Here is an 18,801-nt window from a genome sequence, read left to right as displayed (position 1 = left end):
GAGACCTTGGACTTGGGTAAATCCTTTTGCCACTAGCCTAGCTTTGTAGACATCGTCATGTCCTTCTATGCCATTCTTGACTTTGAATATCCATTTTCATTGAAGAGGTCTTACCCCTTTAGGCAAATCTACCAAGTCCCAAACTTGGTTTTCATGCATAGAATCCATTTCGGACTTCATGGCTTCAAGCCATAAGGAGGAATTTGGACTAGAGATTGCGGCCTTGTAGGTGGCGGGCTCGTCACTATCTATAAGCAACACATCGAGTGTTCCATCTTCTTCGATAAGTCCCACATATCGATCGGGATGGCGAATAACTTGGCCCGTTATTCTAAGAGGAGGAGGGATAGCCGTGGTAGACGACGAAGGAACATCTTCTTGCGTCTCTACCTCGGTTTGTGGCTCTTGAACTTCATCAAGTTCAAAATTTCTCCCACTCTGTCTCTTAGAAATAAACTGACTTTCTAAGAAGACAACCTCACAAGACACAAACACTTTGTTTTCTTGAGGTTTGTAGAAGTAGTAACCTCGAGAGGTCAAAGGGTAACTGTAATACCCAAGATATTTAAGAACGCTGTTGACCGATCTTATTGACCAAACAGACCTTAGGGATGAATGGGTGAGGAATCAGGCTTGTAACATGAGTTTTATAGGAGTAGTTACTTGACCTAGCTGAGGTTACTCGGTCGAGTATCACCTATACTCGACCGAGTAGAGCCTACTCGGCCGATTACTTCTGTACTCGACCGAGTATGGCTGTTGTCGACACGTTAATATAAACGCAAGTTCGCGAGATTCATTTCATTTCTCATTTCATCGACAGTTTCTCTTTCTCTAACCCTAGCCTATCTCCCTCCCCTATCACCCCATAGCTTCACACTCTAATGCATTTAGCTTAAACCTCCACCATGGGAATGACGGGATTCGCTGAGGAAGGGTGACGTGGATGGTGGTCGTCTATGTCACCGTCGATGCGTAATGTTAGGTAAGTATCTGCCTTGTGTTCATTTGAGTGATTCTTTGAGTATAGTCGTGTAATAGGAGATGGTTATCATTGTTAGGATGCTTATTGGAGTCGTGCGTGGCTGTAAATGGGAGTCTTACATGCTTTGCGATGAGGTAGGGTTTCCCTACTCAGTTTACTGTTAATTGATTTAAGATTGTGATTGTACTGTGTATGATTGTTATCTCCACGATCATCGGAGTATTGGTGTAGTGGTGACGGTGGTGTTGTTGTAGTATTGTGACAGCTGTGAGGCTGTGTGTGTTGTGATGGGAGTGGAGTCACTTGCGGGAGTGACTTCACACCCTAGTTCGCCCTCCGTGGAACCCGCCACGGGAGGGGATGTGCACATTAAGGGACAGGGATTGTTAGTCGCTCGTTGATGAGCCGGACTAGGTGGGATGGGCTGCGGTCACCCCATCGGCGGCGAGGATTACCTGTTGCGATGGGTAATCTGCCAGGGCTACACCCTTCGGGGTGTAGTCGGTTACTATGCGAGGTCGTGAGATTGGGATAGAGGATGATCACTTTGTTTGCATTGTTATTCGTCTTACATTTTATTAGTCAAGATCTTGACCCCGTTGTAGTTGTTTTGTAAAACCTGCGGTGATCCATTCGGGGATGGTGAGCGGTTGGCTTAAGCGGTATTGTTGATTGTGGTTTGCTAGGATTGGAGGGATCGGGTCATCACGCTACCGGTCTAGAGAGCGATGTCATGAGTGTTATGGTTGTACCTTTATTATAGAGACGTTGTATTGAGTTGTATTGTATAAGATATACTAATATTTACAATTGTTCTTTTATTGTCTAATTTGATCTACCTCCTCGGGAAACCGAGATGGTGACACCGTCATACACTGGGATGGTCCTTGGTAAGGCATTCTGGCGTACGGGGGTGTTACAAAGTGGTATCAGAGCCGACGATTTTGGAACCTGAACCAATGAATTTAATGTATATAGGGTGTCAATTAAAATGAACCTGGTGTATGTACGTTGGGAGCCCCAGCCGATGCTAGATTTTGGGTGAGTAGGCGCCCTCATTTCAAAATCATGGCCCCATCAGACTTAAGCCAGACACGGGAAAAAGGGTAGTTAGTGAGAGTCATTGATTGCTTAATGATGATTGTTGTGCGTATCTATGATTAGGATGATATGTGCTATGATGTATGTGTGGAAAAGTTGGAGTTAGTGACGGAATTGTTGCGTTGTGCGACCAGTGGTAAGTTAACCAATTTGTTTCATGATGAATGTGTTGTGTGTTGAATTGCTGCTTTGTAAATGTGATTAAGGTGTATGTCTGGTGTTTAGCGGAATTAGAGATGATGTGAGATGAGAGCTAAACCTTGCAGGTAACGTAATTAAATGCTGAGTATGCTATAAGGATAGGGTGTAACAGTTTCATGACATAGTGAAGAATGAAGGTGGTAATGATGATAGTATTGGTAGTAGATGTACAAAAATAAGTATTGATGTGTGTTTGAGTGGTAGAACTAAGCCTTCACAGTGACGAGCCGGTTGCACGGAACTCCGAACGATATCATTTATTTTGCAGGGACAGTGAAAGTTTATGATTTTTCTCTTCACTTTTAGGAACTCGACCGAGTAGATGACTGTACTCGACCGAGTAGCCCATACTCGGCCGAGTATCAAGCTACGCAACCGAGTATCCGTTTGGTGAAAATAATAATCGCTTCTGTTCTTCAAAATTCGACCGAGTAATAAGAGTACTCGACCGAGTAGTCTACACTCGGCCGAGTATTCCTAAACACTCGATCGAGTATTCGACACTCGGCCGAGTATGTTCAATACTCGACCGAGTATTACTGTAGCAAGACTTATGCGGGTTATACAAAAACCCTATTTTCGTTCCTTTCTCTCTTATTTCCGCCTCCCATCTTCCCTTTTCCTTCTCTCTAAAACCTCCATATCCTACCTTCCTCAAGCATAATTTTAACTAAATTAAAAATTACGTTTATAAACAAAACTCGCCGAAATATACAAGGATAGTATAATTTTAATAATATTAATAGCAGGGGTGTTACAATTGGTATCAGAGCGGGTTCCCTTCTAGGTTGGGTGTTGAGATCTTCACATCTTAACATCGTTGATTTTAGTTCTCAACTCTTTTTAAAATTTTGAGACGCGACTTGTTTTTAAATTTTAATTTCGAGGATGAACTTTATTTTAAGGTGGGTGGATTGTAAAATCATTAAATTTTCAATTTTCTTCGGTTTTGACAAGTCTTTGGTTATGAATTGACAGTGTTCTTGACTACAGCAGGACCATTTCGTTCCATTAATGAAGATTTGAACTTTTTGATAATTGCTTCTGGAGATACGCAACTTTAAAGGATTTTTACTTCTAGTGTAATTGTAATTGTTGGTTTTGAAAGATAATTTTTGTCATTGCAACTTCGTCATTTCGTATTTTCAAGTTTCGAGGACGAAATTTCTTTTTAGGGGGAGTGACTGTAACACCCCGAAAATTTGAGGCAGCTAGAAAAAAAACAAACAAAAAGAATTGTGAAAATTATTTTAGTAAAATGAGATTTTAGTAGGAAAGAGGAGAAGATGGGTAATGGAAATTCAAATTTGAATAATAAAGAAAAGCGTATGTCGATTTGGAAATCGAACAGAAAAAGAAAACAAAAAACGTTAATAACTTGAAACAAAATGGGAAAGAGAATAAAGGACTTGCGATAACTGTGCTTAAAAACGCATACTAATTTGTATATATAAACGTTACCTTAAGGTGAAGTAAGTTACATAACTTAAAGTTAGTATCGTATCGTAACTTAATTTGACCCGAATACAAATAGAATTAACCTACTATATAAACCACGAATTGACCCTTAAACCGGGGGACACCGATTATTCCACACACACATATGATAAGATCAAAAAAAATGGGGAAAGAAGAGTGTAGAAAGAAGGATGGGCGTGAGCTAAAACAAAGGAACAAGAAAAGGAAAAACAAGCTAATTCATCCTAATCCATCGTCAATTACCCCAATTCTTTTGTAAGTAACCTTAAATCTTCTATATAATATTAATATCAGGGGTGTTACAGTAGCATCTTCTCACAAGTGATCGATGACATCCTTATGTTAAGTAACGAGTTTGAGTCTGTCCTATGGTTTTATACGAGTCGGGTCAATAATAGTATAGCTCATATTAATCCTAGAATCGTTGGTCGAGTGGTATGGTCGAATATGTTGCCACCGACTGCTCAAAGTGCTGTACTCTTTGATATTTCTATGCTATCGTAACACTCTTTGAGTGTTTTCTTCAAAAAAAAAAACACAATGAACTATGGCGTTTGTGTTAGTTCTATGGAAGAAGCCCATTACTACGACATTTTAGATAAGGTTATTGAATTAAGTTACAACAGTAGACTGAACGTTTATCATACAATATTGTTCAAGTGCAATTGGATGGATAATTCTGTGAATGGTATGAACATACATCTACAATATAAATTTGTTGAAGTTAATTACACAAGGAAGTATCCAAAGTACGACCCATTTGTGTTAGCATATTAGGTTCAACAAGTTTATTTTGCCTCTTATCCAAGCACGAAGAAGGATAGGAATCAATGGTGGGCAGTATTTAAGACAAAAGCAAGATCCCACATTGATGCCCCTACTGATGATGTAACTATTTTTCAAGAGGAAGTTGTTCTTGATAGGGGTGGGCATAATCCGGTCCGGACCGGAAAAATGGACCGGCCCGGACCGGAATCGAGAGGACCGGAACCGGAATTAAAAATTCCGGTCCGGTCTCCGATCCACCATTTTCCAAGATTCCGGTTTCCGGTCCGGACCGGTTTGGACCGGTATTTTTCGGTCCGGACCGGAATGCCCGGAATTATTGTTATTTTCATTTTTTTTCTTAAAATTGTATTTTTATTCCGGTCCGATCCGGTCCAATGGACCGGAATTTGAAAAGGTGGGTAATTCCGGTCCAACCGATCCGGTCCGGTCTTGGACCAGAATTTTTCCGGTCCGGTCCCGGACCGGAATTTTTGTAATCCGGTCCCGGTCTATGAATTATGCCAATTCCGGTTCCGGTCCGTTTTTGGACCAATGCCCAGCCCTAGTTCTTGATACTCCTATCTTGTCCAGAATTGATGAAGATGAAGAGATGAAAGTGATTATGTGATGGAGGAAGTAGATGAGGAATTTGTGCAAGAAGGAATACAAAACGAAGAATTTGTGCAAGAAGAAGAAGAAGAAGAAGAAGAAGATTCTTCTACTGATGATGATGATGCTCAATCTGTTGGTTATGATGATTCTAGTGATGATTAAGTTGTCGTTATTTGTTATTTACTTGGTTTATACAAACACTTTTATAACTATTGTATTTTTTGTTATTCAATGATTAATGACAATTAGTGTTAGTTGATTTATAAGACTACTTTTTGTTAGTTGATTATACAATTATTAGTGCACTAATAAATAAATTCAATGTTTTTTTTAATAGTTACAATGGTTGGAAGTAGCAGAAGAAGAGGCAGCCTTAACAATCAAAGGACTAGAGGATCGACAAATAATGAGAATGAGACTAGTCAGACATCATAGTCAGATGGATCAGGGCAACAAAAGACATTTATATCACCTTCAGGCATATGGTTTGATTCAATTAAATAGCATAATAATAGAATGTGATGACAATTTCCTTGTTAGTTTTTGTTTACATTTACTATTATGTTCTTTTCTTATTTAACCTTACTAGTATGTTGTAAAAACAGGTTCGCGAGTAAGGTGGTGAAAGATGCAGTGTCTGGTGCGATTAAGTCAAAGACTGGTGTTTGTTGTCCTAATTGAAAAGAGACTCCAGCAGACGTAAAAGAGGATTATTGGAATCATTTTAAGGTAATTTAAATATTTGCAAATACTTATAATTAGATTTTTTTTCTTTCAAATACTTATGAATAGAATAATTCTACTTTATTTTATGTAATTGCAGAACAATTTTGAGTATGATCCAACAGATGCAGCTCAGCTAAGAATCACATTCAACAAGAAGGCTGCATCGCGTCTCAAAGACTTAGTTTGTCATGTCAAGATGAAAGATGATGGCACGTGGATGTCAGAAGCAGCCCGCGATGCTTTGTTGCTAAGAAAATCGTCAGAAGAATTCAAAAAAATATTAGCTCAATGTAGTGCGAATAGGACAAAGCACAAGAAAAATGGTAAAGTGTTGGGAACCCATAATATGGGTAGAAGATCTGCTATTGAGCAAGCTGCCGAGATGGTAAATACTTCTGCTTTACAGTTAGTGTTGTCGAATGGTGAGTTTTTTTCCGCCATTTTAATTAAAGTTTTTCCAGGCTAAGAATGCCGGTGGGAAGATGCCTACAGCTTTTGAATTGTTTAAGCGAGCACATACACCAAAGAGGAAAGAAATGGTGGAATCGGGTATGCCGATGAGTGTCATGGTATGTACTTCCATTATTTAGCTTATTATATAATTTTTTAGCCTTAGTATGTGTGTATAAAAACCCGAACGCAAAAATCCATTTAGAAAAAACATTCAGCCATACCCTTGAATTTTCCTCTAATTGAACCACATTATAGTTTACATTCATAATTGGTGTTTTTTTTTTTTTTTTTTTTTTTTTTTTGCAAAACGCATAGTCAAATTATTGAAGTAATTTACTAATCTTATCACACCACATAAATCGTGAGTAATCATTTCCATGTCAAAAGCCTACGTATATGTAGCAATTACCTCGTCAAAGTTTGAAGCATTTGTCAATTACAAAGTTCACCCGAATCAATTCACAGAGATATGTTCGCAAGCATAGTTGAGGTCAAAGGTTAGTACATATGAATGCTCTGATAATGTTGAATGATGAACCCTAACAATATATTTTTTTACCATTGTGATTCGCCTTTATTTAAACATGTTATTTTTATATAAGAAATAGCTACTTTGGCAAAAGACCCATATATATTACTATAATATGAGTGTTTGAAAATATTTTATTTGCAGGAATCGTTCACTAATGAGATCGCTAAACTTGATGAACAAGGAATTTCATACAAGAAATATGAAGTTTATTACAAATCCGCTGGTGGAAGAAAGAAGGGACAAGTATTTGGTGTTGGTAATGCTCAGTCTTTATTCTTTGGTTCAAGTGTCTCCTCTACTGCTGCAGCTGCCCAATCCTACACCCCAGGAGTACTTACTCAACTCCAAACTCACCACGAGCAACTAATAAAGGAAGCGGTAGATAAGGTGAACCAAGAGAATGAGGAACGATTACAAAAGATGAATCAAGAGAATGAAGAACGGTTGAGGCAAATGCAATCACAAATAGAGCTTGAAATGATGCATAAGTTTGAAGAAAGATTCGTACAATTAGCTCTACTTCTCAAAATGACTTTGCTACTCGCTGAAGAGACCCTCATGAAAATGGCGCTGACACTACGTCTTCATTTCAGTCACTAGCTTAGTTTGTTTCTAAGTTTGACTTTTTTTATCTTTATACTTGGATTGTTTAGATTTGAACTTGTAGTGAATTTCATGTTACATTTAATTTGACTTTTTCTATGAAATCGAATGTTTGCATTATTGCAGTTGACAAATTGTGAGCATTCAATGTTGGTGGTGTTGAAAATTTGGCGTAAATATGCAGGTTATATAATTAGGGAGCGGCTTAAGGGAACATGTATTCTGATAAGTGGTCGTATGAAATCACTCTTTCCTGCCAGATTTAGGTTGCAAATGGAGAAGCTTTCCGACTGACTTTTAACATTTCCGACCGAAATATTTTTTTTTTTGGTAGCCACAAAGATGTATTTTTGACTAAAGTTCCGACGGAAAGGACTCGCAATTGTCGTACATTTCCGACCGTTTATTAGGTCGATCGCTACATATTTTCTCGTGCGACCGTTATTTCAGTCGGTAAATGGAAATGTCAATTTTTTGTTGACTTTTCTTAGCGACTGTGTATCGGTCGGAACATCAGTCGGTACTATTTGCGACCGCCTTTCAGTCGGTAAATGTGTTTCTTTGCGACCAGTAATCCCGACGGACAATATTCAGTCGGAAAACGTAGAAATCCGTCGCAAGTAGGAGTTTCCGACCGTTTATTTTGTATTTGCGACCGCTTATTTCAGTCGGAAAAGGGCTTTATTTTTGTAGTGTAGCTAGAGTGTAAACCCCTTATTCATGTTCGCTAACGTTAAATATACATGCAATCAAAACTCTCTAATGCATACCCTTTAACCCAATTCTTTATTAATGTTTAAACATGTCAACCTACTCATAATCAAATTTCATTCGTATAAATTGCATTAACTAATAAAAATTTTTGAGGGAAATCGCAGATAGTCTCTAAAGAAGTTATTGATATAACATTATAATCATTTATCGTTTTCATGACCATTATATAATTATATTGTTAATCATGACTTAAAACGACTATTTAATTTTGTATATATTCTTATAATAAGTGTACTCATTTTATTTTTAACCATGTTTTCATCTGTTTTATTGCCTGTGGCACTGTTTTGTATTATAATTATAAAATAAGCTCATAATAAATTTATTACGAGAGCTTCTCTAAAGACATTTAGCCAATGCTTCTCAAATTCAATTTGTTGTTAGATTATTCAATTTACTCGTGCAAGGAAAGGAGAGATGTTATAATAACATGATAATCGAAGATCGGCAACAAAACATTAAGTTCATAGTAAAAAAAAAAATTAATCAAGATACTATGGCAATCGTTATTATTTTATTAATTAGTATAGATAGTTAGACTAAAAGTTATGAACACTTCAACATGACTGGCCACTTTAACAAATAGTTATTCACAACGGTTTAAAAACGTAAAAGGAATGATTTTGAGACTAACAACTATCTAAATTGCATGATTAAAGAATATTGTCTAATCAAGTAAAAACATGATGCTTAAAAAATTTAAATTCATGCCATCAAACAATTGTATATACTATATAGGATATGAAAATTATTTAAAAAAAAACCACAAAATTCTAAAATTAATTATGATATTATGGAGACCTTAAAATGTAGAGAAGTTAGTAAAAACAACAATAAAATATGGTGGTATAAATTTTATGTTAACAACATAAAATAAATTTTATATATTGGGCTATTTAGTTAGTTGGCCTATTGTTAAGGAATCATAAAAATCTACGTTAAATGTGGAGTGAGGTTTTGGAGGGAAAAAAATATGTATTGTTTTATTATTTTATATAGATATAGATTATATAGATAGATACCCCCTCACTCCCTCCGTCCCGGTTATTTGTTTGTATTTGGTTTGGCACAAAGACCAGGGAAATAGAAAGGGGTAATTATTATATGACACGTGAACCAAACTGCGTGTGGAGGATCCAATTGCCATCAAAGGCATCCCTAATTGCCCATCAAAGGCATCCCTAAAATAGAAGGACAAACAATTAACTACACCCCAATATGGAATAGGCAAACAAGTGACTAAGATAGAAGGAGCATTTATACAATCAGTGTACTTCTCAACTGATATATATGCGCAATTAGTTGTTTTTATTTCAAGGTCAAGACTCGTAAGATTGAACCAAAATCCCGATTTACTAAAGCCATATGGGATATCGCGTAGTTAACCATTGACGGGAAAAGTATGAAACACTATTGTAAAACTATTGCACCATACAATCATTGCATCACAAAGTAATATCGGCTATATGGAGACCAGTTAATAATTAAGCCAAAAAAAAAAACATAAATGAAATTAGAAAAGTAGAAATGGATATCACCACATATTTTGTATATTTGACACTTCAATATATTTTTAGCATCAACTATGGGTTTGGGATATATTTGAGACATAAATTCCATTAATTTTGACGATAAACTTCGGCGATATAATACCAGCGTATATATTGTTCACATATTTCTCTATATATTTATCATACATTAAGTATATTCAGCTTATTCATATTTATTCTACATCAAGTATAATATATATTTATTTCATGTACTTTTAAACATAAAATCGTAATTGTTGACATTTGTTCATTTGTATATAATTTTTTTAACCGATAAATAATGATTTTAAGATTTATTTAATATTTTAAAATGCTAGCTCGGATTTTTACCTTTTATGTGAATATTATTGGTAATTTAAGCATACACATTTGATACGTTACAAAAACTCATAGTTGAAACTATTTCATACCATAACTCAGGGGCGGACCCAAGGGGGGTCCCGGGGGGCAGGTGCACCCCATGAAATTTCAGAAATTAATATTTTTAAGTATCTAAACTAGACAGGAAGTTGCCATGGCATAGCTGGTAGTACTGTGGACTATTGTCCAGGGGATATGCGGTTCGAACCCTATCATCAACACACAAGTCGTTCTAAGTAAAAACACAAAGATTAAGAAATGCATTTATTACTCCCTTTTTCTCTTTGCTCGTCTACTTTTTGCCACATGTGTTAGTTTTTGTGTGTGATATACTTCCTCCATTCAACTCCACTCTACCTATTTCTATTTCGTACACTATTCACAAATGCACATTCAATCTCGATTTTCTCTCAATACATAAGTGAAAATATATTCATGTGGGATCTTGTTTGATTCATCTTTACGAGTACATTAAAAATATCTCACTTTTATAATTTTTGCAAAGACGTAGCTAACGATATTTACCGCGTAAAACACACATTGGCAAACGTGAAAAAGCAAAGTGCTAGAGTGGAGTTGAATAGAGGAAGTAATTACTTTTGTCATAGGGAAGAGTGAGATGCATGCCACTTACCTTTTTTTTTTTTTTTTTTTTTTTGCAGTCTTGTTATTGGGTGAGAGAATAGAAGTCCCACTAATATTCCTTGGAAAATTAAACAAGTCCCAGATGCAAGCTAGGACGTCAAATATAAAGAAAAAAGCAAAATTTACTAGAACGACAAATAAAAAAAATGGAGGGAGTATAAGATAACAAGTTGACCAAATTGAGGATGAAATATCAAATTGTTCATTAATTTCATTCTTAAAATAAAAAGGACAACCATTAACTGAGAACCCAAAAATGGAATAGGACAACAAATGACCGGGACGGAGGGAGTAGCTAATTTAGGAAAAAAATGCAAAATATAAAAAATTTGTCTTAAACACGCGTAAATAACGCGTCAAAAAAAATTTAGTGCCCCCCCGACACTAAATTCCTGGGTCCGCCACTGCCATCACTGTGGTTTTTATTTTTATTTTTAATATTGTGGTTTCTGATCTATTGCTATGGTAAAAGCGAAATGTTAAGTAGATGTCACTCTTTAATTAACTTTACCTACTATTACAAATTGTTTTTTCCTCAAGTATTCTTTTTTAAATAAAAGAGAGTTTTTTTCCTAAGGTTTTCTTAGATAATTAGGGGTTTGGTTACAGTTATTTTTTTTACCATAACTTTTTAAATCTATATAATACTATTAAAAGGTAAGTTGAGCACATATTTGATTTACACGTGGCAATATCTACAATCTTGTAATGTGGTAAATTATATCCTACTCCCATGAGTAGGGAGTAGGATACTCTCACCATTTAGTTATTGGAAAACCATAAAATCAAAACTTAAAACCTTTAAAATTTAAATTTGATACATTTGAAAAATATAAAAATTTGTACCACAATTTATAATTTTCGTTCCTCTATAAATAGAGATCACTTTTGATATATTTTGGCGTTTATTTTGATTTTACTCACATATTCACATCACATAATTGACATATTCATAACAATGAAATATTCACATCACGTAATTAATATACTCATTAGATATTCATATTACATAACTAGCATATTCACATAGATTAAAAATTATATTCACAAAGTAAAACTCACATACTCACACAACTAATATAGATATTCAAACAATATAACAGACATGTTCACAAATTACTTGTTCATAAGAACAACAAACATTTTATTGAGTTACTCACAGATATTCATTTAACAAAATATACATATTCACACAATTAACATGTGAATATGTCACTTAAATTTTGTGAATATATATTTAAATATTATAAACACGTTTCAAAATATAGCAAATATGATCTTTTTTTATTGAGTAAAAATATCATGAACATTAGTGATTTTTTGTTTTTTAAAATTGGTAGTTAGATTAAAAATAAAATCATTTTAAATATACTAGTTTTAAACCCGTGCAAAATTGCACGGTATGTATTTGGGCCGGTATTAATGTTTTTGGATGAATTTTTTTTATTTGCATTTCTATTGTAATTATATAGTTGGTCTAAATCAGCGATCTACATAACCTCTAATGTAACCCTAACTTCCCCACTATTGCCATTAAGCCACAACTCCACTCCTTGCAAACTGTTGTAACTGTTGTCATCACTTAATTAACTGCACATGCCATTATGTTAGCATAACTGATTCTCTGATTTCATGCAGTTTATGATTTGAAGTTTGACGGTTCAAGTGTATTTAACATGACGATATTAATGTTGCCTATAAAACGTACTTGTCGAAGTAGAAATTACTCGGTAGCCTATAATTGTCATCTTCCGAGTTTCGATTGCGCGATTGATAGTAAAGTTGCCATAATTTTTGCTCCAAATAAATAAATCCTCGGTGATGAACGACTTTCTGTACAAATCTGAAAGGATTATTTAAAAAAATTATATATGTTAACGTTTTACAATTGTGTCATTATCGTGTTATATTTTAAAAAAATGTTTTTTAGAACAATTGTGAATCATTTGTCTTATAATTTTTCAAAATTGGTAAATTTAAATATTTCAATAAATTTATAAATTTATTTTGTTTTTTTAACGAAATAAAATATTTAATTTAGCTTTAAATGCTAGTTGGAGTGTAAATTTACTCTGTAGCCTATCATTGTCACCTACCATTTTCGGTGTGCGCGGCTGATAGAAAAGTTGCCGAGTTTTTTACTTTAAGTAAATACTCCGCCAGGATTAATTTATTTTTAGAAATATATCGTACTATCTAGTTTTAAAAATTATGCAAGTTATGTAATTTATTCGCATTATATGTAATTCATTCCCGTACTTAATGTAATTTTTTCTCGTAATTATGTAATTTTTTTTATTAATTATGTAATTCTTTCTGATTATTTGTAATTAATTTCATTTATTCCAATTTTAATGCATTCCGGTTTTATGCAATTAATTTCATTTATTCCAGTTGTATAAAATTATTTCATAGAATTTTTTTTAAGACGAAAATTGTCGCATGTTTGTATTGCCGGATGATTTAAAGAACTAATTTCTTTGCACACCAACGGATCCCACCATAACTTGAATTTCAAAAAAAAAAAAAAAAAAATTACAAATGACGTGGTGCATCCTGCATTCAGTAATGTCTTCTGAATTAATAAAAATAAGATATGCACCTTTTAATAACTACCCACTAATTACATTACAACTAAAAAAACTGATGGGAGTACCATGCACCATACTCTTGGGTGCATGGTATAAGAATTGCTTGTAATGTGCTTAATGTTTAATATCACTTTATTATTCATTGACCATAACAATGCAAAAGAACCGCACTTTTACCTTCAAACTAGTGTGTAACCCGTGCAAAATGCACGGGTATAATCAACATTTATGTATAACAAATACGGGAAATGATAATTAACTATTACAAATTTTATAATTGATTGTACGTTAAAATGGCTAAATAAATCACTAAGTACATGTTTGGTGGAGGGCCCCACTTAGCCGCAACCTCAACACGCTTGTTCTTCACCCCACTACCCATCTCATTACACACCTCGCTATAGCTACCCCAGTAGGCAAGGACCTGATCGACTACCACTCTCGGGTCTTTAGCAACACCCCCATGAAACACATTATTGCAGTCATTCCAGACTCCCACGCCACCATAGTTAAGCGAGTGAATTCACTCAAATTCCTCGGCTAAATTCTGAAACGAACCCAATCCTCTGCACATATTTGTGTATACTGTAAAGAGTTATCGCAGTATTTTATCTAATATTGGATGTAGTGACTAATTAAGCTTGAGCAGCAAGAAATATACAAAAGGTAATTTAATCCATCCAGACCAAATTAATTGCTCCATCACGGTCAAATATTATAGGAAAGAATTAAAGTAACACCCCACAAAATACAGTAATTCCTTAATTTTTCATTCAATATCAATAACTTTGTTTTAACAAAAGTCAAGCAAAGCCTTAAACAAAAGAAAAAGATATACTTTCATGTCTATTAGGTTATTATGTATGTTAGGTGAAACAAAATATAAGAAAATTACCACTATAGGAGTGTGGAAAGATCATTATTTAATAACTAAGATAAGCTATATGATAGCACAAATCAAAGTTGAATTATGTTTACCTCAAGTTGAATAGCGTTTTTTTTTTTTTTTTTTTTTTTGGTGAAAGGTTAGAAATTCTCATTAAGATCATAAACAAGCTATTACAAACTATCCATTTTGGATACAATTCTAAGGCTAAGTAAAAGGCAGCTAATAAGTTACTGTCTTAAACCATGCCCTATCATTACTCCGTTTGATACAAACATGCCACTCTAAAAATCGACATTTAAGTAAGCACTGAATCTGCTGAAAAACATGTTCAGGTCGTTGAACAACCCCTTCAATTCTAGCCTTATTCCTCTGATGCCAGATAGTGTAGTACAAGGCTTGAATCCAAACAATAGTAACCTGCTTCTTAATTTTTGCCCGTGGTTTAGTCTGCATCCAGACTAAGAGGTTAGCTACAGGCAGACCAATATTCAATTTCAGACTGAGCAAGGCAACAAGCTTTCTGGTATAACAGCACTGAGTGAACAGATGTTGATGGTTTTCAAGTGCTGAGCCACAGAGAAAGCAAATATCATCAGGAATGATTCCCAACAGGAAAAGCTTATCTTTCAGCTGCAAAGCTATACGAGCAATTAGCCAACTTATAAAAGAGTGCTTTGAAATGCACCAGGAATTCCAAATCATTTTATTCCAGGTAACAGTAGGAAATTTTTGTCTGATCCACTGGTAACCACTACTAACTAAGTAACCAGAAGGACATGGCAGCCACAGTCCAGTAGTGGAAAACCAGCTATGAACTTGTCCTTAACTTTACAAATAGTCTTCCAGGTCCAAGGAGCATCATGTTTAGGTTTATAAAGAGACCAGGGAACATCTTTCATATAAATGTGGTGTACCCACTGTACCCACAGACTATCCTGATTAGAATAAATCCACCAGGAGAGCTTACAGATTGAAGCAAGATTCCAGGCAATGCTATGCCTAATACCAAGTCCACCTTCATCTTTTGGAACACACTCCTTTTCCTAGCTAACAAGAGGGGATCTAACATACTCAGTTGACCCATCCCATAAGTAGTTTCTGCAAAGGGCATCAATTCTCCTTAACACTCCCTTTGGCAGAATGAAAATAGAAGCCCAGTATGTATATAGAGTGGTAAGAACAGAATTCACCAAGGTTAATCTACCAGCATAAGATAATTTCTTGGCAGCATAACCATGGATTCTTTCAGTAATCTTCTCAATAAGGCAAGAGCAGTTCTTTACAGTGAGCCTACCAGCAGAAATAGGCACCCCCAAATACTTAAATGGCAAAGCTCCTTCAGAGAAACCAGAGATCTGCATGATATCACTTTTGACACTAGAAGCAACCCCATTAAAATAGATGTTAGACTTCAGAGAGTTCATTTGAAGACCAGTGGATACCAAAGAAGGTTGCAAAAGCTCTAAGAAGAATCATAATGGAAGTAGTATCCCCCTTAGAGAAGAGAAGCAGGTCATCAGCAAACATGAGGTGGGATAACTTGAGCTGGCTACACAGAGGGTAAAACTTGAAAGGCATAGTAGCAGTAACATGAGCCAAAATCCTACTTAGGTATTCCATGGTAATAGTAAAAAAGAGAGGGGAGATATGATCCCCTTGCCTCAACCCTTTTGCCCCTTTAAAATACCCAAAATTCTCTCCATTAAGCACCAAAGAGTAAGAAGCAGTTCTTACACAAATCATAACCAGATGAATAAATTGAGTAGGGAAGTTTAAGGTGTTCCGGGTGTAATTCCAGAGCAGTTATACGTTACCACCCGTGCTTGTAGAATGACGTCTTTGGTTGACTCCTCCTTGCGGTCTCCTGAAACAATGAGCAAACTGAGGGCTCGGCTTTGGGCCGAGCGAACTCACTCCGACGCTCAAGTCAGTAAACTTAGAAAGATAAGTTGTTGTTACTTGGTGAAGTATATATTGTAGAGAGATAAGGAAGATATTACCAGATGAATAGTGATTCTTAGGTTAAATTGTCGATCTCCTCCTCAATGAGAGTTGAGGAGTATTTATAGACTTTCACCTTTTGTCACGTAGTGGCCAAGTGGCCAAGTGGCTAGCAGGTGGAAAGACTGATCTACCCCTCGGCCGAGGGACCCATGGCAGGCCGGCAGGCCCTGTTGACTCACCGGCGAGGGGTCTTGGATATGAGTTCGCGGATGTGTGCCTCGGCTGGCCAGTTGTCCCCGCCGAGGCACAAGAGACAGGCCGACAGGTGCCGTCGGTTAGGCTGTTTAAGACGTTGACTTGCTGTGGATATCTTTGACCTTGCTCAATATGCTGACTGGTCAGCGGGTGCAGAATATGCCCCATCATAAGGCAATAAGCATTTGTTCCACAAAGTCCCAATGCACTGAATCATAGGCTTTTTTGAGATCAATTTTCATCAAACATCTAGGGGAAACAGCCTTTCTATTATAGAGTCTCACAAGATCCTGGCAAATGAGAATATTTTCAGCAATACTCCTCCCCTTAACAAACCCTCCTTGATTCTTACTGACAATAGAAGGCAAAATAGAGAAGAGTCTAGTGCACAGAATTTTAGAAATGACTTTATATAAGACATTGCAGCAGGAAATAGGACGAAATTGTGTGACATTTTGAGGATTGTCAATTTTTGGAATCAAAGTAATGAAGGTATGGTTGATCTGTTGAAGCATCTTACCAGACTGAAAAAAAATCCAAAATGGCATCACACACCTCATCACCAACAACAGACCAAGAATCTTTAAAGAAGGCACTAGAGAAACCATCAGGCCTAGGGGCCTTATGAGTTGGAATAGAAAAAAATGCCTCCTTAATTTCCTTCTTAGTGACAGGGACCAGTAGAATAGAGTGATGCTCAGAGTTACAAATAGGACCTTGCTGAACCACAGAGGCACAAACAGGGGTAGTATGCCCAGCAGTCCCAAGTAAAGTTTCATAATACTTCAAAAAGGCAGACTGTATATGGGATCCATCAGAATGCACATGGCCATCAGTATCCTCAATGAGGAAAATTTTATTTTTAACACTTCTTGCTCTAAGGAGACTATGAAAATACCTAGTGTTGTTGTCCCCTTGATTAACCAGGTGGCTTTTGATTTTTGAGTCAAAAAGCTGTCACAAGCAGCTTGCAACTCTCTGTAAACACCAGCAGCTTCCTTCTCCTTAACCAAAAGGGTAGGATCACCAGGGGCAGTCCTTAATTGATCTTGGATGTTATCTAATATCTTCCATGCATGAACTGCACTATTCTCAATATCATTAAATAAGTCTTTGTTTAAATCTTTCAGAGGTCTCTTGAGACTCTTCAATTTCATAACAACTTTAAACATTTTAGTCCCTTGCCAAGACTGATTCCAATGGTGAGTAATGCAAGGCTTGAATTCAGGCACTTGGTTCCACATATTGAAATATTTAAAACTCCTTCTCCCCTTCATAGAGGCAGCAGGCTCTTGGATAATACAAGGAGTGTGATCAAAAATGCCTTCATTGTAAAAATGAGCATATGTATTAGGTCTATGGTGAATCCAGTGATTATTAACAAGAACCCTATCTAGTCTGGAATAAACTCTAGTCTGTGGTTCCTGCTTGTTATTCCAGGTATAATAGGATCCAGCAGCTGGGCTATCTATCATCTAACAATAATCTAAACATTCCTGAAAATCCTTAATCTCCTCATCAGATGAAGACCCACCAAGTCTCTCAGAGGATTTTAGTACACAGTTGAAGTCACCACAAAGAATCCAAGGATCATGAATAGAATCAGCAAAAGAACAAAGGTCATGCTATAAACTTTTCCTATCAGTGGTATCATTATAGGCATAAACCATGGTGCAAAAAAATGTGAAATTGGAGCTATTTTCAGTAACCATCATATGAATAGACTGGGCACTATAATGGACAAAATGCACATAAAAGACAGAGGGATTCCATAGTACCCACACTCTGCCCCTAGAATGATAAGAAGAATTAGTGGAGAGAGACCAACCATCACACACACTTTTCCTAACAGAGTTTAGAGACAAAGGCTTTACCTTTATCTCAAGGAGACCAAATAGACCCACCATATGAGAATGTAAAAACCATTTAACTTGCTTTTGCTTAGATGAGCTATTTAGTCCCCTCACGTTCCAGAAACCAATGTTATGCATTACTCCCAGGGGGAGTAATGCACTACCACTTGTACCCACACCAACTCTTGGAGGATCATTAACAAGGACACTTCCAACACCAGATTTTTTGGCAGCATTATTAAGAGCATCCTGGAACGTGTACTGACTTAAATGAGTAGTAGCTTTGCCAGCACGTATTATGTCTTGCCTGCTAAGAGTAGTGACTGGTTTGGCAGGAGGCTGGCCATACTTACCATCCTTGGACCAAGAGACCTGCAATTTATGCTGGATTTCCTCAGGGGTTTTGGAAACCACAGGAGTATCAGATACACTCACAGCAGAGGTCACAGGGATAGGTTGAGGTACATTCACAGTTTTCTA

At 36.1% G+C, this 18,801-nt stretch overlaps 3 protein-coding genes across 7 annotated transcripts; 1 reads left to right on the top strand and 2 right to left on the bottom strand.

Moving 5' to 3' along the window:
- Positions 1 to 3,841: 3,841 nt before the first annotated feature.
- Positions 3,842 to 7,580, top strand: LOC141586847 (uncharacterized). 5 transcript variants are annotated; one of them, XM_074408236.1, is made up of 7 exons: positions 3,842 to 4,021; positions 5,126 to 5,278; positions 5,484 to 5,631; positions 5,752 to 5,875; positions 5,970 to 6,257; positions 6,334 to 6,441; positions 6,999 to 7,580. In XM_074408236.1, the coding sequence occupies exons 5-7, from the start codon at positions 6,069 to 6,071 to the stop codon at positions 7,455 to 7,457; spliced, it is 756 nt and encodes a 251-aa protein (XP_074264337.1). In that variant the 5' UTR covers positions 3,842 to 4,021; positions 5,126 to 5,278; positions 5,484 to 5,631; positions 5,752 to 5,875; positions 5,970 to 6,068; the 3' UTR covers positions 7,458 to 7,580. The 5 variants fall into 5 exon arrangements, with proteins under 5 accessions (XP_074264337.1, XP_074264339.1, XP_074264335.1 ...); XM_074408238.1 differs by having other exon boundaries at positions 5,126 to 5,333; positions 5,484 to 5,624; XM_074408234.1 differs by having other exon boundaries at positions 5,126 to 5,333.
- A 6,908-nt stretch (positions 7,581 to 14,488) lies between these two features.
- On the bottom strand, positions 14,489 to 15,889 carry LOC141588176 (uncharacterized). Its single transcript, XM_074409630.1, has 4 exons — positions 15,702 to 15,889; positions 15,322 to 15,646; positions 15,037 to 15,204; positions 14,489 to 14,899 (listed from the first exon to the last, which is right to left on the bottom strand). Exons 1-4 carry the CDS (start codon positions 15,887 to 15,889, stop codon positions 14,489 to 14,491), a joined length of 1,092 nt encoding a protein of 363 aa, XP_074265731.1.
- A 746-nt stretch (positions 15,890 to 16,635) lies between these two features.
- LOC141588175 (uncharacterized) lies at positions 16,636 to 17,943 on the bottom strand. The gene is made up of 3 exons (XM_074409629.1): positions 17,356 to 17,943; positions 16,989 to 17,266; positions 16,636 to 16,819 (listed from the first exon to the last, which is right to left on the bottom strand). Exons 1-3 carry the CDS (start codon positions 17,941 to 17,943, stop codon positions 16,636 to 16,638), a joined length of 1,050 nt encoding a protein of 349 aa, XP_074265730.1.
- Positions 17,944 to 18,801: the final 858 nt, after the last annotated feature.

The sequence above is a fragment of the Silene latifolia genome, chromosome 6, assembly GCF_048544455.1.
Source record: "Silene latifolia isolate original U9 population chromosome 6, ASM4854445v1, whole genome shotgun sequence".
In the NCBI taxonomy this organism is placed as follows: Eukaryota; Viridiplantae; Streptophyta; class Magnoliopsida; order Caryophyllales; family Caryophyllaceae; genus Silene; species Silene latifolia.
This window is presented reverse-complemented; position numbering and strand designations above follow the sequence as displayed.